At 41.6% G+C, this 27,437-nt stretch overlaps 1 protein-coding gene across 4 annotated transcripts in view; it reads left to right on the forward strand.

The window, feature by feature from the left end:
• The first annotated feature begins 866 nt into the window (after positions 1-866).
• stard13b (StAR related lipid transfer domain containing 13b) overlaps positions 867-27,437 on the forward strand; it is a 34,229-nt gene continuing 7,658 nt past the window's right edge. Inside the window, exons 1-3 of one of the 4 annotated variants that reach the window (XM_030776283.1) lie at positions 867-993; positions 20,638-20,709; positions 25,577-25,658. In XM_030776283.1, the coding sequence (XP_030632143.1) occupies positions 879-993; positions 20,638-20,709; positions 25,577-25,658 (269 nt within the window). In that variant the 5' untranslated portion in view covers positions 867-878. Of the gene's footprint in view, positions 994-16,657; positions 16,836-20,637; positions 20,710-25,576; positions 25,659-27,437 lie in introns of those variants that run through there. The other 3 variants (XM_030776281.1, XM_030776282.1, XM_030776284.1) reach the window with 3 other exon arrangements.

Raw genomic sequence — 27,437 nt, forward strand, 5'->3', positions numbered from 1 at the left:
ATTTCAATGTGTGAAAACAGCAGTTGAAGGATGAATAGCTGTTTCACAAGGTGAAGCATTTCCTGTGACGCCCCACTGGGCACTGAGGGTGGGGGTGGAGATTAACATTTCACCTCTTTCTCTCTCTCCTTCTTTTTCTCTCTGTCACTATTGCTCTTTCACTCCCTCCCTCTTTCTCTTTCTCTTTTGTGTGTGTGTGTGTGCAGCTCTTCTGCAAGAATGAAGACAAACTAACTCTTCAAAAGTGATTGCTTTTATAATCATGTTTGACATGCACACTACAGCAGCCCTAAATTCTCACATCCACTGCCCTGTTCGTTACTGCCTCCCTCTCTCTGTCCCTCTTTGCTTGGCTAACAGAGTCCCCTTGAGTAAACTTGGCACCTGAGTGGGGCTTCACAGCAGTTGGCTTGTTCTGTGGGTAGGGTGGGTCTCCAACACACTGTTTTTTTTATCCCTCCTTTGACCTTCTGCTCCCTCCCTCCCTCCCTCCCTCACTCCCTTCTGTGCTGCTTTGCTCTCTTCACAAGCATTCCTCTGCTGTTTGTATTTCCCTCCTGAGTCGAGGAGCACTCACACAGACACGGGGTTCGGCTCACCAAAGAGGGCTGCGCTCCTGGTGCTCGCATGCCACTGGATCCTTCCTAGTCATGTGACCGTAGAAGAGGTGGAGTTAGAACCCAACACTCCGCCTCAGCAGCCACTGTTGTCCTTTGCTGCGCTCTTCACTTTTTGTGCTGCCCATGCATGAGTGAGACTAAGGCTACAGGGACCTGCATTGCTTTTCTGTTGTTTGTTTGTGGTGGGGAGTGTAATTTAGAGGCATGCACAGGCCGCTGCCTGAGTCGTCGGTTTCCAGCAGTGAGTGTCTGGGCAGCATGACCCCTGAGACACAGGATATTTACCTCAGGCTGGATCATGGCAGGAGACGCTCTGGGTACAGGCTGGGCAGAATCATCGCCCGGCAGCAACTCCTCAACAGGATCACAGCAGGTATGAGAGGTGGAAAATTCCAGACTGGTTTTTATCAACCTGCCTGTATAACTAGTCCTCGGGATGACTGGGTGTGTTTCCGTAGTGTGTGTTTACAATGTCAAAGTGACTGCTTTCTGAAGCAGGATCCGTGTGTGTTTGAGCTGAGTGTGGCTACTGGTGAGTGAGAGCGACAGTTTGACCCTGTGTGTTTGCACAAACCAAAAAGCAAGAAAGTGATTCTGTGTAAAACCATTTTCTGTTATGGACAGTTGTAAGAAATGAAAGAATGTAACTACAAATCTAACTTTATTGAACGTCTTTATCAAGGCACTTCACCTTTGCCCATTCATGTCTAACGGCAACAAACTTGACCTTTGACCTCATTGTTGCATGCAAACTGTCAGGGCTGTGCAGACATAGTTACAGAGTGCCTTTATGAAGAAACCATGAACCTAAATGACGAGTTTTCAAAGATCTTCCTGCTAAATTCAATTAAACTGGACTAGGCCAAGGACAGGCTATTGCCTCAGATATAACTCAGGAAAATGTTGAATGACCTTGGTGAGAAGCCAATCTTTCCCTTCTTCTTTGTGTTAGTTTGGGACCTGGGGAGGGGGGGGGGGGCGGGTATTAATGCATAACAACAGAAGGGGGGGGGGGGGGGGGGGTGAAAGCTCTCCAAACAACCTGACCTCCACCTTTTCCCCTACAGGTGTAGCCTCCCCACACCCAATTGCCAAAAGCGCAGCTACCTAAATCTCACAGGCGCCCAGTGAATTCTTTTCCATTGGCTGTTGTCTAACAGCAGTTCCCATTTGCACTCTCCTTTGTCCATATTTTTGCACTTAGTCACGGTTTACCTGCCATGTGTTCTGTGAGATTGTGAGAGATATTCTGGAATTGTCTTCGTAAGGTTTGGAATGCGAGATTATCCACAGCGCTGGCTGGCAGTGCTTTGCTTCACAAAGACTTTGACTGCAGATTTATCTCAGATTTTATATTGGGGCCCCAAAAAGGTTTTTTTTTTAATGAAACCTACAGTAGATGGTGGTGATTTGACAGACGACACAGGACGTGTGGGATCATGTATTTAGTCGTGAGTGGGGGCAAGATCAAAGTTGTCTGAATTTGTCATCTCGGCAGGTATTTAGGTCATCTAGGAGAGAGACAGAGAAAAATGTGGGCTTGTGAGAGATGCTAAAGAGGATAGTAGTGGCTTGTTATTTATTAGTGCCGACAACTCAACTTCCTGAAGTATAGTTTTACTGTGATTTTGTTGTAGCGACAGTGACGCCCCAGACAAATGCTGAAAACAGAACAAAAACTATCCTCTCTACCTGTTTATTTGGAAAACTACACCTACCAGCAGTGACAGATTAACAAAGAACTCATTCCTCTCACTGATGTGAGGACTCCACACTCTAATCACCAGTTTTTAGCTGATACATGTTATCAATTCATGATGTTATTTATTTAACTGTTAAATTACTATTATTCAAAATATCTCAGATCCCTCACTCCAAATACAAAAACCATTCCTACTGGTCAGATCTGCTTGCTTTGGCACACGTGAAACCATCTTTAAGCTGGAGGAGTTGGCATGACCTCATATCAGCAGTGAAAGTTATTAGTTGATCTCCTGACCTCCATCAGGCTTGTCTGTTTTCCATCTGCTGTGTGCTGTGTTGACACAGGGGGCCGAGAGGGGCCGGGTCCTGTGGGGGGCATTTCACCAGCGCTGTCTCACCTTCAGCTGCCCCTGGCGTTAGTCATGGCTCCCAGCGGACGGCATTGTTGGAAGACCAGCAGAACACCAGCGGTTTTGGAGACCTCCTTTGCTGCCAAACCAAAACTAGCCTCACACTGGGGAATATGTAGGTTAGGGAGAGCTACAGGAGATTTAAATTTTTGATCAACTTCACCATGGGACTTTTTACATTTTAAACCAACATGTTGCTTCTAACTACCTAAACTGTAATTTCCATCAAAGTGATAAAGCTAATGTAGCTTATCAGCTAATTAAGATGGATTATCAGTTGTTTTCCTGTCAATGACACAGATTCTTTGAGAGAATCTCAGGAGTGACTGCTTACGTTTATGTACTGAACTACGGCGATAGAGCAGTTTTGTGACTGGCTAGAGACTTTTGTTGGGAGCGCATAGTCTGATATAGTATGTCTATGACTTTTTGAGAAAGGACCTGCGTGGTAACAGGGCAGTCAGCTTTGATGAGTAACTCTGAGATTTGGTGGACATTTCTATCCTTGATAAGAGCTGATTAAACTGAAAACCCTAATGGTTTTTCTGTGGCATTAACACCCCCCCCCCCTCCCACACACACACACACACACACACACACACACCCCACAATCTTCCATATAAACCCATCTGGAGACACGGGGGAACTCCACATCTGCTACTCTTAATCAGGCATACTATGAGAAGGGAGGCCTTGAATTTACTTGTGTACGCACTAACGATACATACACACTCTCACACATACACAACCACGGACACACAATTTCAGACATGGGCAAGGGCATTACGAATGTTCATTGTGACACACACACATACACATATACAGTGAGAGAAGCAGACATACTATCCCATAGAGCAGAATCAACGAGCTATTCATGACCTCATGCACAGGAAATTTCCTGCCACATTTTTTTTCCTCACCCTCCCCCAAATTCCTAATCAGTCCGTCTGCATGGAGTTCACACAGCTCCTTCCACCTTTGACTCATGAGTTTTCATTTGACATTGCCTCACAGAAAGGAATCCAGACATTAGAAAGAAATTACACTGAAATTTACTTATCACTGAATTCTTTTGATTTCCAGGATACAGCTTGAATTGCACAAGCCTGAATTTCAGCATCAGAGAGGTCTGGTACTTGGCTTGATAAACTGTGCAATGGGGGAGGCATGTTCGGGTCCAAGTCATGAATGATCATCAGTTCACATGGTTAACAAAACAAGTTTAAAATTTATTTTAATTTCAGTTTTAATTCCAGCTGCATGGAATTGTAAATCAAGTATAAATATGATCGAGCGTGGGAGGGTAAAGTATTGCATCTGAGTCCAGGAGACACTTTTAAGGTGTGTAAGTGATATCTAAGGTTTTCCAGTGGCTTGTTATGTGTTTGGCTGTGAATCAGGTGTGAATCCTAACTGGAAACTCAGTCCCTCCACCCAAACTCTGTTTGTCATGTGACTCCCCAGTGATGGTTGTAGGGTTTTAGCCACAGAGACACCATCCTACCTGACCCTTACCAAACACCTCTCATTGACTCTGTGACCTTGGTTATACCTCCTGCCCTGTAAAGATCATTACCGCACTGGGCAGCTCTCCGTGGCCTGTCAGCTCTCATCAGCCCTGACAGAGAAGTGAGTTAGCAGCTGTGTGTGGAGTCCAGAGGATCAGCTCTCTGTGTAGGGGTCATGGGGTTTGGGAGCGGGTGACTTTATAAAGTGACCGTCGTGCCTGGCATACCCTCTCAGTGACTCTGCCATTAGCCTTCTAGCTTCAGGAATTCAGCTGCTGGCTTGGTTCCCAAAGTTATGGTTCATGAGCACAGTCGAATCTCTTGTTTTAGCTCAGAGCTAATCTGTTTCTGCTTTAGCCTCCCTTTAATGTCATTGTCCTCTCTCTTTCTCTCTTTCTCTCTCTCTCTCTCTCTCTCTCTCTTTGAAATGATATCAAGAGAATTATTAGGTGGCTGCCACTTTCCAGAAAGATCCAGAGCTTCAAGATGGTAGTACATAATTTGATTGCTTTTTGATTTAGATTGCTTGATTCTTCAAATTTGACACTTTATCACCTCCATTACCAGCAATATAAATGCTATGGGCCACAATCTTTTTTTGTAGCAGCATGCTGTAAGATTAGATAAACCAACACTGAATGTGCTTTCCAAACTCTTTCTCCAGTTCAGTATAGTCTGAGGTGTCATTTTAATAAGCTGAATTCCTTTCTGTAGGAAAACCATACTCTATTGTTCTATAGTCTCTGTGGTTTGTGAGAGCACAGCTACACTCTGTCTCTGGCTAAGATCAAAGCCTTGGTCTGTGATGTGCTGGTGGAATGTAATGATGGGGTTGGTCCAAGAGGATCAAGCCTCTTCCACTCCTCCACTGGTCTCTTAAAGCTGAAGTGGGCCAGAGACTCGCGTACTTGAGCTATGGGTCTAGTGCTCCGCTCGTTTTCCTTCTCCTTAACTCAATGGTGGCCCATTTACTGGAGTTAATACCTCACTGTTACACATAGTTTAGCATAGTGAAGTACTGGTAGAGGTACACTGTAGTATTCTAGGCTATTCTAAGAGTTCTTGGGATCGTGAGGTAGAGACTGAACGCTAAGAGAAACATTGTTCCAAAGAGGATTGTGAACAGCAGGGCTCTCAGAGTGTAGGTTCTTAGCTTGACGACCATACTTTTTGTTTGTTTGTTTTTGTTTTTGTTGTTGTTTTTTAGTGATTCTGAATGAAATCTGACTCGAGATTTTCACATCATCTTAGTTTTAAATGTTTATGAAGAAATTTGCTTCGGGGGAATTGTTGCAGCAAAAAGAATGACGTTGCCTAATAGAGTTAAATAAACTGTACATCAATGAGTCATTTTTATGACTTTTAGGCCTACATTTAGTGCATTGTAGGCATAATTGTGGCATCACCAAAGGATTAACTTTTTACAAGAAAACATTCATTATCAAAACACCATATAGAAGCCTTTCCTTTCAAGTGTTCTGGTGTGTATTGCAAACAAACCCTCATTAAAAACGATTTAAAACGCTCACCATAAAAAAGAAGAACTATGCCTAAAATGAGGTATTGTTGTTTGTGCAGTACTGTCTCAGCCACATCCTTCAAAAACACTTGACGGAGGTACTCTGACTGTTTGAGCTGATAGCACTGTGTGTATGCGTGTGTGTGACAGAGGGAGGAAGAACTGGTGATTTCGTGCTGTATACCAGTCCTGCTGTCATTACCAGATCGGGTTATGCCATATCTTCTGTCAAGAGAGTGATGGTGAACATCTTTTTTGTGTCCTTATTCACTGAAGCAAAGCTAATACACACACAATCACAGCCATCGCAAATCTAAACACTAAACATTAGGGGTTTTGAAGATTGAAGTTGTTCTGCAAAGCCCTTTAAACAAAACAAGTTAAATAAAATTAAAAAAAAAAAAAAAAGAATCCTTAGGTAGTAATTGTGGGGTTGGACAGGTTACGTATTTGGATAACAGAATCCAGAAAACAGTTACTTTTAAATGTGGAACTGCACGGAGGGTCGAGGCCATCCCTGTCTTTGGTCTGCCTTGGTATGCACGCAGCGATGGGACAATGTGAGTTTAAACTTTCTGTCTTTCTCATTATATTAATATTGACATTCCGTTGTTCTTGGAAGACATTAACAAAACCCCATGATTCCTCTGAGTAAATGAGGAGTCATGGACAAAGTCCAATCCCTGCCATTCTTCACCTTTTGAAGTCCCATCCCTGCCATTCTTCACCTTTTAAAGTCCCATCCCTGCCATTCTTCACCTTTGTTTACCAGTGATGGATTAACTGTTTACCTCCTCCTTGATCCGATGTTTTTTGTTACTCCCGCCTCTCTAGAGAACGTCACGTACCAAACACATCAAACGCTGAACTGAACTGAACTCGTGTGGTTCTTATTTGCATAGACACTGACGTCAGTGGTTCCAACTTGTAGGACCAGCAATTCTGTGGTCCCATGCCAGTATTTTTTCAGTGGAGAAGCGCGGCCCCAGAGCTAGATTAGGCACCGGCACCAGTACCGCGTCAGTAGAAAAGGGGCACAGGATTGTCCTCCTCAAGAGCTGATAAAACCTGGCAACCCTGTTTCACCTTTATGGAGAGGCTCTCCTTCACCACCGTTCCTGAGTTACACGGTTTCATTATAGGGCACAGACCACACACCACACAAGCCCCTGACCTTTTGCTGCATGTGTATTCCAGCTGTGTGCTTAAATCTCAAGGCAGAGTGTTTTATCAGACACGGTATATTAATATCTAATGGCTCTTTTTCCCTGGTTATCAAACCTTACCATATCTTACCGTAGAGAATATTTTATAGGACGCTGACCGTAATTACTTTTTGTGTTTGTGTGTGTGAATAGGATAATGCAATCCCCAAACACAGTTAATTTATCTAATGATAATAATGAAAAAATACCAATTTTATATATAAAATGCAAGTAATGCAAATGCAAATATTTCTTCTCCAAATAGTGTTTCTTCATGTTGTATTTTCTGAGCTTGAACACTGAGTTTGGATTAGTTTTCACAATGAATATCCCAGTTCATTATTATCACTACACAGTGAAGAGCTGTCATAGATGGTCTAATGAATGAGCTTTGTTATTTTTTTCTTATTTTCTGATTATTTGTTATTCTTTTACTCTAAATCCACTTTCAGCAGAAATGTTTCCTAACTACAGGGTCATGTTTCCAGAGCAGCTGATAAATAAAAGGGATCTCTACAGGTGGAGACTCATCTCCCCAAAATAACCTTGAGAATGACTCACCAGTGCCTCAGATTTAGTTTCTCCATTGAGGGCTTTAAAACAGCTCTGTAGATATGGGTGTAATATGTTTGTCTGACTTTGATTAGCTGACTTTGCATGTACTAACAGAGGCATTCTCAGTTCACTCCCATCTGTGCAGGGTTAAGGTAAGAACAGGACAGTGAAAGGAGAGGTGAACCTTTCCCTTATGGTTAAGAGCTACACAGGACTGTGATCATCCCACCCAATCACATTATATCAGCCATAAGGTTGTTTAAGGCTTATTACTGCTGAATGACAAGCCTGTGAACAGGAAGGTCACACAAGACAACAGCACTGGCTGGTACCCTGGTACCTCTATGAGCTGAAGATACTTCAAACAAAACGGTGTGGTTACACTACAGGGAAGCTTTGGTAGTCCTCTACAGTGGCTGTGTTTGGCTGTTAGGGTTGTGGGTTAGTGATACTCTACAGTGGCTGTGTTTGGCTGTTAGGGCTGTGGGTTAGTGACACTCTACAGTGGCTGTGTTTGGCTGTTAGGGCTGTGGGTTAGTGATACTCTACAGTGGCTGTGTTTGGCTGTTAGGGTTGTGGGTTAGTGATTCTCTACAGTGGCTGTGTTTAGCTATCAGGGCTGTGGGTTAGTTATACAGAGGAGGCAGAAACACAGCAGGTTCATGTGAGAAGGAAACTACTGCACAGGTGGCAACAGCCGTAAAGGTGATAAGTCAAGATAAGGATTTTTTTTTTCCACGGACAAAAGATTTGTTACATAGGACTACTTGGTTATGCCCTGAGTATTAAATTTCCTTCAGGTTATTCTGACTCAGCTTTGAGCTCTGCTGTTTCCCACTGTCATCAGCATAAACTTGCATTTCTGTTGAATGTGACTGTGCATGTTCCATTCACTCCCTGAGAACACAACCTAGAGATTTCCATCAAAATAAAAATCATTTGGGGCAGACAGGAAGCATAGTATTGAGTGCCTTTTATTATTTATTTATTTTTTTAACTCAAGCTAAGACCAGTAGTAAACACTTATCATGATAATGTGAGTCATCAAATGGAAAGTGGCCCAGTTTGGAGGTTTGGAGAAGGATAGGATTTTATTATGATGGCTTTTAAAGACCGCATGAGTAAGACATGGGAGGACTGCCTGTTTTTGACTGCTGAGATCTGACTATATGATCACAGGTTATAATGCCACTTTTACACAGCTGTCAGTTAACACCTCCGCAACACCTGGCTAATCATTGACAGAATTAGTAGCGCGTACGTGGGCTTTGCTTTAACGGCTACGGACAAGGTCAGTCACACATTAAACGCAGCCCAGGTTACAGAAGGCCGCTTTGTTTCTCAGTACATTGTGCTCCATCAGAAAGACTCTCCTGATAACAAAGGATGTAGATATCGTATCATTTGCTATTAGTTCTTTGTTTGAAGGAACAAGTGGCAAAAAAGATAATTTGCAACTGATTACATGACTGTGGAAAAAGAAGAATAGATTTTTACAGAAATTTACTGTAAATTGGTTCACATTACACAGTGCGTTTAATTTATCACAGAAAATGCAGACAAAATCTGTTGTATAATGGAGCAAAATAGCACGGAAAGCTGGTTGCTCAGACTGTACATTTCATTTGGCACATCCAGTTCTTGTCTCCTTCTACGGTTGCATTTTTAGCCCCTGAGCTCCCTCTGCTGTCAGTTTGTATATAGCAGCCGTGAGTGCTGTAAACGAACAGTTTGGATCGAGCTAGAATCCCACAGAAGCCGATCTCACATTATACACGGCCCTAATAGTGATGTCAAAGTGCGGCCATTTAGTGATATTGCAATATGCCTGTATCACAATAAAGACATTATTGGCTGTGCTCTTGCTCAAAATCTTTTGTCAGTTCAAGCTCTTTCTCTGTTGAGAAATAAATACAGTTTTCTTCACCCTCTCTGTTTTTTTTGCACACACACACACACAAACACACACACACAGATAGGATGCTGGTGTCTGGGCTACTTAGATGAATGAGTGTTGCATTGCTGTGAGGCTCTCCATAATTGGACACGCTTCGTTAGCATTGCAGGGTCGGGGGGGGGGGTGTGTCTGGAGGAGGGCATGCTGTCTTTATTATCTGTGGCTTACCCACATTTTCTCACAACGACACATCTCGCTCAGCCTCCTCTTATCTGTCCCTCCATCCTTAATATTATTTTCCATCCCTCTAATACTTTCTCATTCCATCTTTTTGATCACGCAGAAGGACAAAGATGCTCCACAACCCTGCTACACTCCTTCAGCTTGTGTCTTAGTTACAAGTCATGGCTGATCTATTTTTTTTTTCTGTTTTTCATTAGAAAGCTTTAAATAATGAGTGAAGCTATCCAATTACAGCTCTACCTTTCTTCAAATGTTGGTCAAAATTTCACAGCTTTTTATGAATGAAATTCCCCTTTCTTGGGCTCAAAAGACTCAAATGTCTTTTTTTAAATGTGAGCAGTTTCTTGGTTAGAGGGTATGGCATCTTCAGCTAAAGCAAAGGCATGTTTCTCCCAGCTGTTATACACAGCAAGGAAAAGGTAGTTACAGCCTATGTGTATGTGTATGTGTGTGTGTATGTATGTGTGTGTGTGAGTGTGTGTCTTATCACAGAGCGCACACACAATTAGAGAACATGCATCTCCATTATAACACGGTACCCAGGCTATCACTGCGTGTACAGGGCCCTAAGCAAGAGAGAGACAGGCAGGTTATTTATGCTTTATGACAGGGTAAGATAGTCTCCACACACGTACAGCATATGTACAGGACACACACACACACTCACACACAAACACACGGACCAGCACACACACATGAAGGGTTTGTGAGGAGAATGAGAGGTGGAGATCATTGTGTGGTGTGTGTAATTTGAAAGATAAGCAAGAATAGAGAAGTGGAAAAACATGCAGACTCAGAAAGAGAAGACGAGGAAAAGTCAGAAAGAGTGATGGAAATAAGTAATGATGCTCCCAAAGACAGAGACAATGCTTCGCTGTGGTCCAAGTTTTTATTACAAGTCTCTCTCCCCCCCCCCCTCCCTCCTTCCTTCCCTCCCTCCCTCTCTTATGCACACACAAACACACACACACACATACACAGGGAGTGGAATCATAGCTCACCCAACAGCCTTTCATAACAGGTAATAATAACGTAGAAAACACATCTTTATTGATTCGTTCTGAAATTATTGGTGTAGACAGTACAATCATCTGTCACACTCTGCTTTTACACTTTAATCACTTGTATTTCTCTTGTTTTTCCTGTATCAGTTGGTCTCTAGCCTTGAACATCCCCCTGTTTTGACTCGCCTGCTGTTTCTGTAAACTCATCAGGGTTAGTTGTTTGTGTAGTTTTTTAGACTTGCTGAGAGGACTAGTAAAGCTTCTCTCTGTCAATTTCACTGAGGAGACATTTCACACACAGACACAGGGCTGTCTAGGGGGACTTATGGGTAGCATATTCTGATGAACTGAACACAGGAAATCTCCTCAAATCAGACTCTCCCCCTCAGAAAACACAAAAGCTCTCCAAGGCCTCTGAGATGCTTGTCAAAACACTGAGGCATATGTGGGAAAGTGGCGGGGCTCCGGTGTCTGGAAGTGTTTATGCAGCGTGTGCTGAAACCGACGAGAAAGGCCACTCCATGTGCGTTTGGCAGGGAAACCTGTCCAGCTGATTGCCTTTGTGCTCTGGCTGAAGTGTTTCTGCTCTCTGGATGGTGATTTTAAGGGCGTTATGGTGTTTGTTTTCCGTTCAGTTTAACGATGGAGACCCTTGTCCTCCTCTAACCCCTGTCTCAGAAGACCCTGATGGAAACACTTGGAGACAGGTCAATGGTCAGAGGGCACTGAGGAAGAACAGTTCACCTTTCTGAAAACGTGACCTTTGACATCCTTACAGGACTCGGAATTAGAAAGGGAAGTTCTTTCCTGTGCCTGTTTGACAGGAGGTCAAAACATATCCCTCAAAAACAGTTTGTTTATGAACAGGGTGCCATGGAGTTATAACCAGAACACAGGGTGTATCCTCACCCAGTCTCCTCAGAGATACAAATTTCGGGGGAGTACCTCCATAGAAACTCCATTTTCATGATGCTGAGGAAGTGAGGAAGAGGATACTGTTGTCTTTTTTTTGTTTGTTTTAGCGTGGTTGTTTATTCCACTCTGTTTTAAGCTGTTTTAGCTCACTGTAAAACCACAATTATTGCAGTACTTTCTGAAATGCCCTGTTGTTTATCATTTAGTAATATTCACCACCTCTGATGTCAAAACAACTTGTGAAGTGGTTTTCCAAGCCCAAATATTTACTACATAAGTTCCGTGGCTAATGTATTTTTAAATTCCTCAGAGGGATCATTCAGGTTTCACTATTAGTAGTATGTCAGGCCCTAATGGAATGTGCGGATGTGTGGGCTTTGTGGACCAGGGGTTCAACTGTTCTACACTAGTACTCTACCCCAATAAACACACGCACCTGAATGACCACCCAAACTCTGACCCTTATCCCATGGGCTCTCACCTTAGGCTGTGGTTTGAGGTAAATGTGTGTTATGAATTCTTAGGATGTTTTTGGAATATTTTAAAGTCGCGTTGGCCTTCAAATATGTGAGACTCCAGGCTGTAGCAGTCAGTGTGCATGAGTAGATTCAGTATTAATGTGTTTCTGAGTGAGATGTGTAGTTTGCAGGCATGCACACAATAGTATACGTCAGTGTTGACTGATGCGTACATTTATGGCTATGTCTTTCTGTGATGTTAAAAACGTGTTGCCGGCACTGCTGGAGACGAGAGCAGAGCTTGGTTTCAGTGGCTGTAGTGGAAACCTGAGGAGTTCAGTCACCCCAGAGATGAAAGTGATTATTCACTGTGTGTCCTTCATAGATACACAAGACTGTTGCTGCAGCTGCTCCACTCTCGGTTTAATTCAGTACGGGAAAAGTTAGGAAAAGGGAGGGAAAAAAAGAGAAAGCAATGAGAGGAGTGACTCCTGACCTTGCAGGCTTTATCGGTGGTCAACAATTCCAGCTCAAAGCTCGGAGTTGAATATCATTTACTTTTTCTAAATCAATAAACCCAGCCTGGGAGACTTTGAAGTTTGAGTTGGACTCTATTTGCATGAAGGGGTCAATCAAACAGACTCTGGACACCCACTAAAATTCTTTTATCCAGGCCGCCCTCTTTTTTTCCCCTTGCTTCTGTATGCAACTATTCATTTCTACTGTACTTGTGCTCTCTGAGATCTTTATAGCAGTGTTCGCCCTTATTAGTGTTCCAAATGAGCTTCAAATGACACAGTGGTTAAGTAATGTCAGTCACTACTAAGAATGTTTTGGTCAAAAAGAAAACAAGGACAAAGAAAGCAGAAAACGTAATTTTGAACAGAAATCTGAAAATTTTGACATTGATTTAAGACGTGATTCACTTCGAAACTTCTGTTGGGTGCTTATTTAGACTTTTAGTGCTCTAGTTCTCTGGAAGAGCCATTTGTGTAATGGAGTACAGAGAGAGAGCATCTTGTTCTCTGTGTCTGATAATAAAGATGTGTTTTTAGTGGTTACCACTCCTCATCGTGCCAGTAAACACAGCACCCAAACAAGGTCTGTGCGCTTGAACTCCTGGTTTGTTTAATTCTAGACATTTACCCTGTGTGCCGGCCCAAAGCATGCTGGCATTGTCTCACATTATTGGTCGCTCTATCACCAGCACCTGCGTAACTTAACTCAGCCAGAACTGAGAGCAGTTCTTGTAATCAGAACAGTTTCCCTTAAATCAATGACGTGACCAGTATGCGAACAGTAGCACACAAATCACTTAAGTCTGCCCCTCAACTTTTTTTTCACTTCTGAGCAGTGCTTTGTGTAATATCTGATGAGCTGCTTCAGCCTATTCTTTCCATGAGAGGCTCCTGGGTATTTCCCTTGGCTTGGAGCCTGGCTTGACATGTTGCTTTCCCAGAACGCTGTGCAGGGAAACCAAGGTAGCATGGCCAGACGATAAGCTCCAGAAAACCTCTGACTGATTCTAGTGAGAAGTAGGATGCAGCTTGTCGGGAAAACACCAGAGAAGTTGTGTTAATTAAATCCTAGGCTGAGAAGTAATAGGGCTACATTCACACAACACAAATGGGACGACCCCCTGAGTATCTCAATATTCATACTGGTGGAAGCTCCGAGCCTGTTTTGCTTTGCCTGCGGTTTCCATGAATGGATTTTGTACGAAGCCAAGACCCTGTCTGTCAGGGCTTTGGGTCTCCAGCTGAGTCTCATGTCAGACAGTGTGACCTAATTTAGTCTAATCCCATCTCCACTTCCACATTTCTCTCAAACAACATGACTCATTTCAGCTGAAACAGCATGTGTTTTTGAAAATTTCAGAAGTGTAACTCAAGTTTGATTCATGGGACTTGCCATTTTTGCAGTGATACCAGAAACTTGAGCAGCAGGTCCATTAATTTGTCTTCTACCATTAGAAATATGGTGATGTTTCCTAATGGAACCTTACGTGCGTGCACACACACACACACACACACACGCACACGCACACACACACAGAATATCTACTAAGAGTGATGATGTTGGTCAGGAAATGGCAAAACTACATTTAAGAGCAGAAAAAACTTCTTTGTTCATTACTTATTCCTCTTTCTTACTTCTCCTCTTTTTATTTGCTGGGGAGAGAGAGGCAGACGTCAGTCTTTTTTTTTTGAGCATGTCACAATGAATTCTGTGGTTTCAGAAACAGGGGGTATGGAATGTAAGAACATCACGCCTGCCCCCAGACCCAGACGAATCAGATTACACATCTGTCTGCACAGACGCTTACACACCGCCCTCACATCATTCAAACAGTCACCCATTACCCAGAAAAATGCATCTGACCTTCAGACCTGCACATTTACTTCCTTATCTAGTGTTCACTGACACCAGCGTTCTCAGACCTGGTCCTGGAGGTCCAAAGTCCTGCTGGTTTTCATATTAATGAATCACCACTGATTGGCTGTGGGTAAAAATAAAAAATAATTATGATGTGGGGGCATAAAGGAGACGGAGGTTATAGCTTCTCATGGGGGTGGTGGTAGTGGGGGAGCCGGGCAGGGGGGGGGGGGGGGGTGTGCTGTCATAGCCAGTTCTGTCTGTACATCTCAAAGTTATTTTGTGACTGTTGATTTGTGATGCCTTTAGACAATGTGGGTTTTTTCTCTCATTCTTTAGTTCCTCCCTAGCCCTATCTGTTTTCTTCTTACCATCAAATACACTCAGGACCTGGTCAGCTGTTTCGCTGGCTTTGTTCTGACTCATCAAACACAGTGGTAACAGGAGAAGTGTAAGATGTGTCTTGTTTGTCTGCTACTCGTACAATGAGCTCTTTGGCTCTCACTGAGTTTTAGAGTCTGTGTTTTCACATGCAGTGGTGTCAGAGATGAGAGGGAAAGAAGAATGATGCAGAAGAACAAAAGAAAGAACGAAGCACTGTCTTCTTCCAAAAGCCATCAGTCACATTATACCCTCTCACGTGAAACAAAAAAGCCACCCCTGGAATGTCATGTTCACACCAGCAAATGATTCCTTAACACACAGGTGTTTTCCATCAGCAAGAGCAGGGTTTTACAGTCAGAGGCAGTCTGCGAGATGGGAGTCTGTTTTTCCCCGAGCTACTCCACTGGATTGTCTGCTTGATTCATTCTGCCTGCTGCGTTCCCGACCACACTAATGTCTCACACGACTCACACAGACGTTTCCTGTAAACTGTGGTTTACATGCTCCCATCAGAGTGTACTATTTAAACTCAGTCCATTATGAGCCTAAATTATAAATAACGTAGAGCGTTTTATGAACCTTACCTGCGTCACTGAACCTCTGTGATATCCAGCTCTAATAACAATGCCCCTGTGAGCTCACTAGCTTTACCTCAGGAGATTGTGAGGGATCTCCATGGGAAAGAAGGTTTGCATTAGAGTCTCTGTGTAGGCTATATCAGGAAAATTTCAACCCTGTGACCTTTCAGTGAATCTGAAGTGCTGTTTTTTTCTACAGTGGGTTTAATTTTCAGTTATAAAGTTGAATAAGCCTTCCTTATGTATTCGGTGCATGTATTTAAACACTAACTGAGCTATGTATGCACATGGTATCTTAACAAAACAAAAAAATACTGTAGCATATCAGCATACAGTCAGAAAACAAAGAAGTTCTCTGAATCGAATGGAATTTCACATGGCACTTTGCTCTTTATCTATTGTTTGAACTGCAGCCTGTATTTGTTGTCTCATGTGACTGTGTAGTCCCTGTGTATGCAGTGAGAGTGTGTGTGTGTGTGTGTGTGTGTGTGTGTGACAGAGTGGGCAGACTGACTCTGAGCTGAACACAAACATTGTGGTGAGGCCAAACTCTGCCTGGGAAGGCATGTCTGATGGACTGAATCACTCTCTGGTGCGTGCCTACGCTTGATGTCATGTTTTCCCTCCTCTTCTTCGGCCGCGTAAGGTTTTCCGTCCCAGCGATTTGCCTGAGCCCTCATCTCGCTTTCCAACACCCCTTCCCCCTCCCCACCCTCTTCACCAGCAAACACTCTTTAGTTCGACTTTTACAGCGCAATCTAGGGAGCTTTAGAGGGATTTGGGAAGAGAAGAGCTCCTAAAATCACTGAGTGAGCAAAACCCTTCCTGCTTGTAAATGTACGAAGGACAGAGAGACATCTCTTGTCAGGCTTAATGGGACAGCAGGAAAATTTTGTGAGGTCTGAATCTGAGTGTGCTGTGAGATGTGAGGAGAGGAAAGTCCCACATTAAGGAGGACCTGCCGTCGTTTGGACTGACTGGGCATTTCCAATAAACGCACTTGGAGCTTTTTGGGAAAGTTGTTCAGGGAAGAGGTAGAACGCAGATAGAGGTCAGAGGGAAGGACAGGGCAGAATGATGCAAAAAGAGGAGAGGGGTGGGGGGTGAGGTTAATGAAAGAGTTAGGGGGAGTATAGAACACTAGGGCACAGGAAGGCGGGGGGGGGCAACTGAGAAAAAGAGTGAGCAGAAGAGAGAGAGAGAGAAAGAGAGAGAGAGAGAGAGAGAGAGAGAGAGACGTGGGAGGGCGAAGGGGGAGGGACAAAGAAGAAGAAGAGAGAGGAGAAGGAAACAGATGAAGGATAAGAAGGTGAGAAGAAAAAGTTACAGAGAATCAGACACTTTGGTCACACAGAGTAAGGATGGGAGAGCGTGAATGAGGCTGCTCGGATATATAGACGCTCTTATTTCTGAATATCAGTGTACATAGGAATGGTTCCATGATGAAAATCACTCGTGAGTAAGACAGTTTTATTTATTAATAATTCTTCATTTGTTCTTTCTGGACTTTTTCCAAATTGTTCCTTGCTATTTGATTTTTTCACCTTCCTACTAATTCTGTTCCAGCATCATAAAAAGGATACATGTTTCTAAATGAGTAGCCAACACGTTGATGTGTTTCCATGGTATGCCTTGTTGGAATGTGTGGCTACTGGCCATATCCCAGCAGTTAGAATGAAAGGGAGGTCTTTAAGACTGTCAAGCTGTTGGCAAGACCTGTGTCAACTTAGCCAAGTGCCCTAGCCTAGCACTGCCGTCCTCAGGGCAGACCGCTCCATTAACCTCCGGATTCTCTTCACATTGCATAACACAAAGTTCCTTTTATATAAGCTTATCTGAAAAGGTGAGAAAGGTACAGATCTACTGAGAGCACGGTGCCACGTAGCCATTCTTAAAAACCATTGTTTTTTGCTTTTATGTGTTACCATAGTGGTCTTTGTTACGCTCCAGTTTTGTTTTTGTTCACGAAGCACGAAATTTTGGAGGTGTATTGACCTGCTGTCGGTGTGCAGTGAGAGTTTCCCTAGCTGGCAGGCTGCCAGTTTCCCTGAGAAGTGACAAAAACCGGTGTACAGAATGTCTTCGGATAGGGTTACGGAATGCGATGCTCAGAGGAATTCCCAGCTTGTGTTTTGGTTGTCTAGGCATCACACATGTGTCTGTGCAACAGAAAACGTCTGGCATTATTCTCATCGTACAGCACAGCAAGCATAACAAACAGCCCAGAAAACACCCAGGACAATGGGCTGGGTCAGACAGGAGGATCCTCACCTCCTGGTGATCCAACAGAATATGTGCCCACTTTCATGTCCTAACCAGTTAACAGGTTGGAACCTGGGCTATACATGTACACTGGCTTTGGTTCCATTCTCTTAACAGACACAGCGTGGTGAGATGCCTGTGAAAAAAAACAAACAGAAAATGCAACTTAAAATAGCGAGTCCTTTGTGTTTTTGAATAAACACAATTTGAAATAGCCCTTTTCAGTTTGCAGATTGATTTCCTATCATCAGCACTTGGTTAGTAGTCTTACTGAGTACTAATATTTTCTGTTCGGATTAACTTTGAGTTTGCTTTTTATTAAACATTACAGACTTTGTGTTAGTGTAACTTGTACATGGTAAAGCAAATTCAGATGCTTGCTTTTATATTCTATGTGGATGTAACTCTGCACTGGATAAGACTGAATACTGTTACCAGAATTTCTTCACTTGAAATGTTTCATGACTTACATGATTTTCTGTAACGTGATTTAATTTAGTAAACAAAACGAGGTCTATTTTTCTGCCCCTAAAACACCTCAGATTTTCATTGTTACACTGCTTCAGAGTTACACACTTTAGCTTTCTCCTTTAATGTCAAAACAACAGAAGTTTTTTGACCTGCATGTGAGGATGCATGCAGTCTAATCACTAGACTACAGGGACAACGATGAAGATGATGGTGGACGTGTTTGTTGTTTACTTATGTGTTTTTGTGCAAAGTTCAGTGAGCAGATGTCTGTTCACCTTAGTCTGTAATGGCAAACATGTTTTGAGATCCACAGATAAGCTGAGTCTGTTTTTGAAACGTGGAAACATTAATTTCACATTCCATCAAACTTGTTAAATTTTAACCACTAGCAGGTAAAAAAAAACTGTTGTTAATGAACTCTTTTGTGCTGACTGAGCATTTTTACCATTTGTATTTCCACTGCTCCTAATAATTCATTTTTTTCTGAAGTTTGCTTCTTTCAGAGGCTTTAAACTTGACCAAGTATGTCTAATATGAAAATATGGTTGTGAGTGATGTAGTTCCCTGAATGAAGTTTTTGGGTCAAATGGGAACTTTTTATCCAGCTCAAAATCATTGCACATTTTAACTAAAGTAGAGGTCAACAATTGCAGATTTAATGTTTTTTAAATTGCTCAGGTATTGAACGTTTTTATCATACTGAAAAACTAAGCAGCTGATGGACACATTTGGATAGAATTGGTTCATCTTTGTAACATTCAGGAATGTAGATTCATTTAAACGATTTAAATTCATATCAGACCCACGCTATAGTCTGGTTCCATCCACAGTCCCTGTCTCCTGACACGGCTAAAACATGGGGATGGGGTCTTGGGCAGGGTGGGGTCTGGAGGAAATGTCCAGAGGAAGCTCTGATGTGTTTCACCCTGTGTTACCCTCATGGCTTTGTTACCCTTCTTTGCCTGACGACACCATGGGAACCTGGTTTAGCGTGCCAGCGCTGTTGCATTGTCGTAAGTGGAAGTGTGGGATTGAGGGGAGGGCCTAGGACGGCCTTTTGTGTCTGTCCTGTGTGATATTTAAACTTGAGCCGCGCACACTTTCACTCTGTACATTGTGTACAGTACAGAAACCGTGGCGGGAAAAAAAGTCTCAAAGGCTGGATGTTTGTGGGAGTAAAGAGCTGAGCGGAGAGACGCTGACATCTCTTAGATGTTTTTCCAGGGTCAGGTGAGGATCTCTCATAGTTACCATGCCAACATTTATGGGCCTATTTTTTTGTGTTCAGACTCCCTGTTTTTATGTGTTATGAGTGTTTTATCAGAGGAATGTAGGCATTTCTTAGATACCAATAGCTAATGTAGAGTCTGAAGGTCTTAGGGTTACTGCTGTTAATTATAAATGATCTTTTGTTTCCAGGTTATATTTTATGATTTTATTCACACCTGCTCTGTATGTAAAAGAATAATGTTGTGTATCTTACCTATTAACTCATTTACGTTTGAACGGTGTGTAGACTGTGTCAGGATGTGTAGAGATTAGATGCTGCTTGACGTAGTGTTGATTAGATTTTGCTTTGATGTAAATTTTATGGGCACTGTGATGAGAGGAGAAACTTGGGCAGTCAGTTGAAAAATAATAACTCCATAATACAGTGTCGCATAAGATTCAATTTTGTATATGTGTGCTTAAGTTTTTCATGTGCTATGTACTGTAAGTGGCTGTTCCCACAGTGGTTTTGGATGAAATGTTTGTGTGAGTGAATGTTAATATCTTAAGTGAGTGTCCCTCATCCTGATAAGTCAAGTTGCACCATCTTCAGTCCTCAGAGTGAGTGGATTTGATGACCAAGATAGATAGATAGATAGATAGATAAATTGACAGACAGATAGATAGATAGACAGATAGATAGATAGATAGATAGATAGATAGATAGATAGATAGATAGATAGATAGATAGATAGATAGATAGATAGATAGGGCCCAATTTCAGTTCAGGAATGCAGGTCACTCTATGTTATGTTCCCATGGAAGTGATCTGTGTGATTGTGTGTATAAGATAACAATTAAGATATGTAACAGACCTTTTAAAGTACCTGAAGTACCTGCGTCATCCGCCCTTTTCACCCCTCTGCGATTTTAGTCTTGTGGGGTTACTGAAAGATTTAGGAAATCTAAAGACATTGTACTTATAACAAGTTGCTAAAGATAAGAAAGGAACTGGTATTCAAAGCCTGACAGGCCTCTGTTGGTTTGAGTAAATTAAATTCCTTTTCAGTTTATGTCCAAGAAACACACTCAGGTTACATACTGATGGTTTTCTTTTTGGTTAAATTGTTTGATGAAATTCAAAGTTTGGCAAACACTTAGTCAAACAATATTTGACCTAGAAGGACTGCCAGTATTTCATCTCAACAGGCCAGAACTCCAACATTTCAATCGCACTTCAGACAGAGTTGGAAATTTTTGCCACATCTAAAACCAGAGGAATGCATTATACTTACAAGAACAACCTTTTTGTGTTTCAGAGATTGAGGCAAAGGAGGCCTGTGATTGGCTGCGGGCAGCAGGATTCCCCCAATACGCTCAGCTCTTTGAAGGTAACACCCATCCGCCCAAAAAATTACATAACTGTTATCACATCTTGTGCTAAAGCTATTATGTATTAAAATGTATTTGCAGTGAAGTAGCTGTTAACCTCATTGAGAACTTCAAACATCTACATTACATCAGAACCTCATAAAGAGCAGGAAAAAATAGTTTTAATTGGCTTCCCTGTATCTTTTCAGCTCTGTCTGGATTACCCCTAGCATGCCGCTTTTGCACTCTTTAAAAGGCAGGCAAACTTTTATCTTAATTTTTCATCTTGAGCAGACATAGAGAGGAGAGTCTACAGGCAGAGTTGCTCCAGTCTAAAGTTACTACCCAAACATCATCGTTTGCTACTCCCTCAAAGAGACTGAGAGAGGTCATGGGAATGTCCTTGCTTCATCATAGCCGGAGAACATGGTCTCTTCTCCCCTCCACAACCTGATAGCTTCTTGGCCAGCTTGTCTGTAGTGTGTGTGTGTGTGTGTGTGTGTGTGTGTGGGGGGGGGGGGGGGGGGGGGGGGGGGGGGGGGTGATGGATGTGGACAGTCCCTCACGGAGCTTGTTTGGTGATTGTATAGGAAACGCAGATATTAGCCTTATCATTTTGATTGCATTAGGATCTCAAAAGGGCAAGAACTGTCTCCAAGAACCAGTTATATAAGATGTAGTGCACTCTCATGAAGACAAGGTTCTAAGAGTTGTCTCTTGAAACAGGCAAATGGACATAAGCAGGCAGATGATACTTTTCCTGAAAGGGCTTTATAGCATATGTTAGCACAATGTAGGATTATATTAGCACGTGACGGTTACATGTGTTTATTTATAAACACTACCACTGTGTAATTCTTCAGTAATTAAACCTTAATACTGTCTGGGCCGCAATTGGCCCATAAAATTCCAAAAGACTTGCAAGAATCACTGAATGCAGTGCTATTGTAAAGTGGTGTCATGTCATTTCTATTGCTGTATTCCTTTCTTCTGTTTGTTTTTAACCACATGAAGGTTTCAGTATATAGACATGAGCTAAATTTATGATGTTTGGTCTTTTTTTGTGTCCAGTTTTGGAATTTCCACTGGTATCTAAATGGTAGAACAGCATGATCTCAGCCAAAATCTGTCTTCTCACTTAAACATGAAATGATGTACAGCTCTAGACACACAGAAAAAGCAAACTGTAGAGGAAATATTAACGAGATACATAAAGCAGAGTGAGGCCCCAAGTATCATACCATCTGTAAAATCCTCTGGGGACTCACTGTGGATCATATCAACACTAACACCATATCACAGAATTGACTTCTGTCAGAGAGATAGACTTCTGCACAGAGCTTCAGTGAGTTTGTTTCAGTATTGGCAGTTTGAATTTACTCAGAGAGTTTGCTTCAGTACTGGCAAAAGTTCAGTGTGTTAGTTTTAGTATTTGCAGAGACTCAGTGAGTTTGTTTCAGTATTGGCAGTTTGAATTTACTCAGTGAGTTTTTTTCAGTATTGGCAGTTTGAATTTACTCAATGTGTTCATTTCAGTACTGGGGCAGTTTGAATTTACTCAGTGTGCTCATTTCACTACTGGCAGTTTGAATTTATCTGGCTTAGCCAAATCACCTGGGCTTTGTTCACAGTTTTTAAGATTATGATTATGATTATAAGAAAACGACCCATTATCGTCACGTTAGCAATTACTTTTATTTCACCCATGGATACACTAGTGCTGGATGACTATTGGGTCTTAATAGGGTTGAATGAAAATTTGGCGATTTTTGATCTCCACTTTACAAGCCTTTGGGTATGGTTATGTTTTTATAAACAGAATCATTCTTCTGAATAATGAAGCTAAAGCACTAGTTATAAAATATGGCTTAATTTCAGTTTATTTTGATGTATCTAAGCAATGAAAACAGGAAGAATCTTGCTGTCATGCCAACGGTTAAGCTTTACTTTTGGAACCGGCAACAGTGGCCGTGAGCTTCCTGGTTTTCAGATTGACCCACATACTAACAATTTTATGGTATATACGGATGGCATTCTGAAATTTATTGCTGCTGCAGCAATTACAGTTTCAGACATACTGTCAATCATGGACAACGTATCTGAACCGCCAGGACACATCTTTATTTGGACAAACAGAGGTTACAGTTCTGATACAGTATTGATGAAAACATATCTTCCTACTTTCCCTAATAAGATTTTAAATAGGCCAAGTTCAATATGCAAACAGCTCCAACAGAACTATTTCAGTGCATGGGCTTTGGCTACACTCTTCAACAACACATACTTTCCAATGAATTATCCAAGCCCAAAAAAGTGACCAACTTTACATGAAAAGGCTATTGCATAGTTTGGTTTTGCATTCCTACACTTCAGTGTCTATTTCTGAATGATCCACTGAAGGCTAATTTTGAATTTTTCCTGGAGAAATAAGGGAAAAATAAGAGTGTACACTACTTGTACACTATGTCATTTTGGGAATAAAATTGGTATTTAATTACGCAAGCCATAACCTTTTGCCTAAAGCATCTGGTAGAATAGTCTCTTTCCTGTGACAAACACATACTGTGTCATTATATTAAAAGCTTGGTCATTCATCTTTTCCCTTCAGTTTTTTCCCACTAAGCTCTCTACGACACAAAAATTATTTTTGTCTTCAATGTTTGCCACATCCCTGTGCATTCAGAAGAAAAAGTAATTTCTTTTAAAGTTAAAAACAAATTTTAACTTTTGAAGTTCCTCTATATCTGCGAGTGAAAAAATTGTGGTCATTAAGTTTAGAATGGCTAGAATAAGGGAAATGCACACTTTGGGGTCTGTGTGAGAGAAATGGGTTATTAGCAGCTTCAAAGACTCTCAATGACTCTAGCACTGTCTACCCCACTGTCAGGGTTCTGAACCCAGACAAAACCAGCACAAGTTTTTTTTTTTTTTTCCTGCACACTTGCAAATGTACTGTTTTCTAATGCGTGTTTTACAGGTTTTTGAAAACAGTTTCACAAAATAACTTTCGTAATACATATAATAATACTTTATGTATGAATTTTAGGAATATTTTATGAATATGTCTGCATATAAATGATCATATCAGGCTCTGGGCAAAGGAAGTAATGTGTCAGTTCTGCTACTTCATGTTAATGAAATGTAAGCTAATAATAACAAACCTGCTGGAAAGATTGCACCGGAGAGTTTAGAGAATACAGAATTCCTACAATTATCTCAAATCCAAAAACCGAACTCGAGGTATTTAAAATATGGATCAGCAAATCCTGAATACCAGCAGAACTTAACAAAGCTGACTTAAAAGACATCACTTTTATTAAACTAAATCAGCAGTGGATATGATTGTGCTAATGCTGTTACACATTCAAAGCTTTGGTCTCAAATTTTTCTGTTCAGAAAAATATTATCCAAATCTAATGGTTCCGCAGACATTTGCATATGAGAGAAGATCAGGCTGGGAGCACAGATCTCTCTGTAGAGAACACTGCAGGGCTTCTAGCAGATCTCTGTAGAGAACACAGCAGGGCTTCTAGCAGATCTCTGTAGAGAACTCAGGAGGGCTTTCAGCAGATCTCTGTAGAGAACACAGCAGGGCTTTCAGCAGATCTCTCTGTAGGGAACACTGCAGGGCTTTCAGCAGATCTCTGTAGAGAACACAGGAGGGCTTTCAGCAGATCTCTGTAGAGAACACTGCAGGGCTTCTAGCAGATCTCTGTAGAGAACACAGCAGGGCTTTCAGCAGATCTCTGTAGAGAACACAGCAGGGCTTTCAGCAGATCTCTGTAGAGAACACTGCAGGGCTTTCAGCAGATCTCTGTAGAGAACACTGCAGGGCTGCTAGCAGATCTCTGTAGAGAACACAGCAGGGCTTTCAGCAGATCTCTGTAGAGAACACAGCAGGGCTTTCAGCAGATCTCTGTAGAGAACACAGCAGGGCTTTCAGCAGATCTCTGTAGAGAACACAGCAGGGCTTTCAGCAGATCTCTCTGTAGAGAACACTGCAGGGCTTTCAGAAGATCTCTCTGTAGAGAACACTGCAGGGCTGCTAGCAGATCTCTCTGTAGAGAACACAGCAGTGCTGCTAGCAGTTCTCTGTAGAGAACACTGCAGGGCTGCTAGCAGATCTCTTTGTAGAGAACACTGCAGGGCTTCTAGCAGCTTTATGGACAGGGAAGATGTTAAATGTTAAAGTATAGAGGTGAAAGATCAGCCTCTCTAACAGCTCTTTGCTTATAGTCTTTGAAGAGAAATTTTCTCTCACTGCTGTGGGTAAACTTAAAAACAGATACTTCCAATAACATGTGTTTGTGTTCTAAGAAACAAACACATTTCATAACATTTAGTTAAAAGGTAGTTATGAAAATAGCTTGTAACAAAATTAAAATAAATAAATAAATAAATAAATAAAAATAAAATAGGAACAGTTAGTGGAATAGGATGTTAGCTCCAGGAGGTCTGGATTTAGTCACTGCTGCTGTTACATAAGAAGGGCTTCATACTTACAGTAGTGCGTTATCCTACGGTAGTCAAAGTGTGGTTTTGGAGGGCGAATTCCCCCTCTCTTTATTAACATACGGGCATCTAAAAGAAGTTAGGCGCTCTCTGGGGCTTGGCGAATTCTCTGGAAAGTATGTGTTGCTAAAGTCCGGGCTCCTAAATGGCTCTGATTCTGCTATGAACATGCAGAGCTTGGCCTATTTAAAATCCAGATGACATCATTAAGATCCTAACATAGCCAGCTGAAATTTTGTGAACCAGAAAGCATGTTGTTGATGGCAAACAGAGTCTGTTTGTCACATTGGTGTGCTTTGTGCGTAGCTTGTTGTCATGCAAATTATTGCAGCTATGAGTGAAATCTGATTAGACGGTGGATGTCTTTCATTTTAGATTCTCAGTTTCCTATCGACATATCTCCTGTGAAGAAAGATCATGACTTCTTGGACAAAGATCTTGTGGAACCTCTTTGCAGGTAAGAGTCACGTTACCTGTTCTTGTTTTCCTTACACCTATTGTACTTTTGTAACATATGTATGCCACGTAAACAGTGACAGAAGCAGCATTAAGTCTCATGCATCATTATATTTCAGATATACTTTTTCAATCTTTTTTTTTTGTATTAATTACCCAGTATGTTTTATACTTAGCTACCCTTTATTAGTAACCAAGTTATTTTTCTAAGTGTTGCATTTATTTGGTTGCATTATATTTGGAAAAAAAAGTCTTAGTTACTTGGTTATGTGTTATTCAGCTCCAGATGATGTAAGAGAGAACCTAATATTTGACCCTAAGGGAAGGTTGCACATGTCCTGACAACAGCCAGTCAGTGTAAATTACTAGGACTGACACACAGAACACACTAAATGCCTAATGGAGTACAGTCAACAGAATGACAGACATTTAACATCAATGCAGGATAAGCTTATTTCAATAGAATTATGAAGGAACCTGCATTAAAAAAGAATTTATATATGCATGAACAGGAAATGTCCCCCACCTACAAACATCAGATATTTAATTTCTATGTCTAAAAATAAATGTCTGACTTGAAAGATGTAAAAAGTATCAGTGATATATGTAGGCAGGATCCTGTTCTGCAGCTCTACTTTTGTTTTAAAGTCAGGTGTGTCTATCTGTCCATTGGCTGGAGGTTGGATTTACGTTCACAAATTCAAACAACAGCTCTCTAGTGACCCAAGTTGTCATGGAGACTGTCCTGGTGAGGTGGGGGCTGGGTGGGTGGGGGTGTGCATTATTCACACAATTCAGTATACAGTGACTCTAAACAACCCTTAAGCAACTCATTGAAATTCCAACCCAGCTCTTTTCCATAGGGGAAACCATGCCAGTGTTCCCCCCTGCCCTCCATGGAATGGGGCTAAACAAATTCTAGATCATTCTGTCCATTTGCATGCAAAATGCAGATGCCCTACAAATAACAAGAAGGAAATGAAATGAATAACTAATACTACTTTTATGTTGTCCTTGCAACACATTTTTGAAGGCAATATTTTTCTAGCAAATCATATAATGTTGCTTGATATATATATATACACACATATAACTTACTCAAAGTTATATTTTGGAGTGACCATGTATTACCAAGAGATACAATCATTTGATTGGTCAGTGCCCTTTTACTTTCCTCTCAGATCTTTAAATATTCAAGTCTGTACTTCCTTTGATAAGGGAGGACATCCATGGAAACACATCAGCCCATGAAAAACATGAATTGGGTCATAAATAGAGACAATTATCATGCTAGTTCAGAAGTTTCTGAGCAAGGACAACACCATCTTCTATTTTAAACTTTTTTTCATTGTATCAGTGTTAAAATGAATGTCAGAGTTACTGGAACAGCTTTGTTTGGTTCTATTATTGACACCAAAGTGAAACTGTTTCTGTGAATCAAACACCCAGGCTGTCACTTTGCAAAACATCAGCAAATGTAGAACATGACACCTGATGATACATTTATGTACCTTCCAAAAAAAAACCTTGAGAATAATGTGAATGTCTGAAGGTGTGATCTGTCAGCTGTAGTGCTTAAAGTTGGCTCATCAAACTGATCTTCCTTGCTTTTGGGCTCTTAGGAGAAAACAATTCTCTATGTACCAGCTGGTAGTTGCCAGGAAATTAGCAGCTCTTGAGATTCATTGAAAACCATGACAACTGCTGCTCACAACCAATTAGAAGCAAGAGAGCAAGAGAGAAACCAGAACATGGGTCAATTATGGTACATAACTGGATT

The sequence above is a fragment of the Chanos chanos genome, chromosome 6, assembly GCF_902362185.1.
Source record: "Chanos chanos chromosome 6, fChaCha1.1, whole genome shotgun sequence".
Classification (NCBI taxonomy): Eukaryota; Metazoa; Chordata; class Actinopteri; order Gonorynchiformes; family Chanidae; genus Chanos; species Chanos chanos.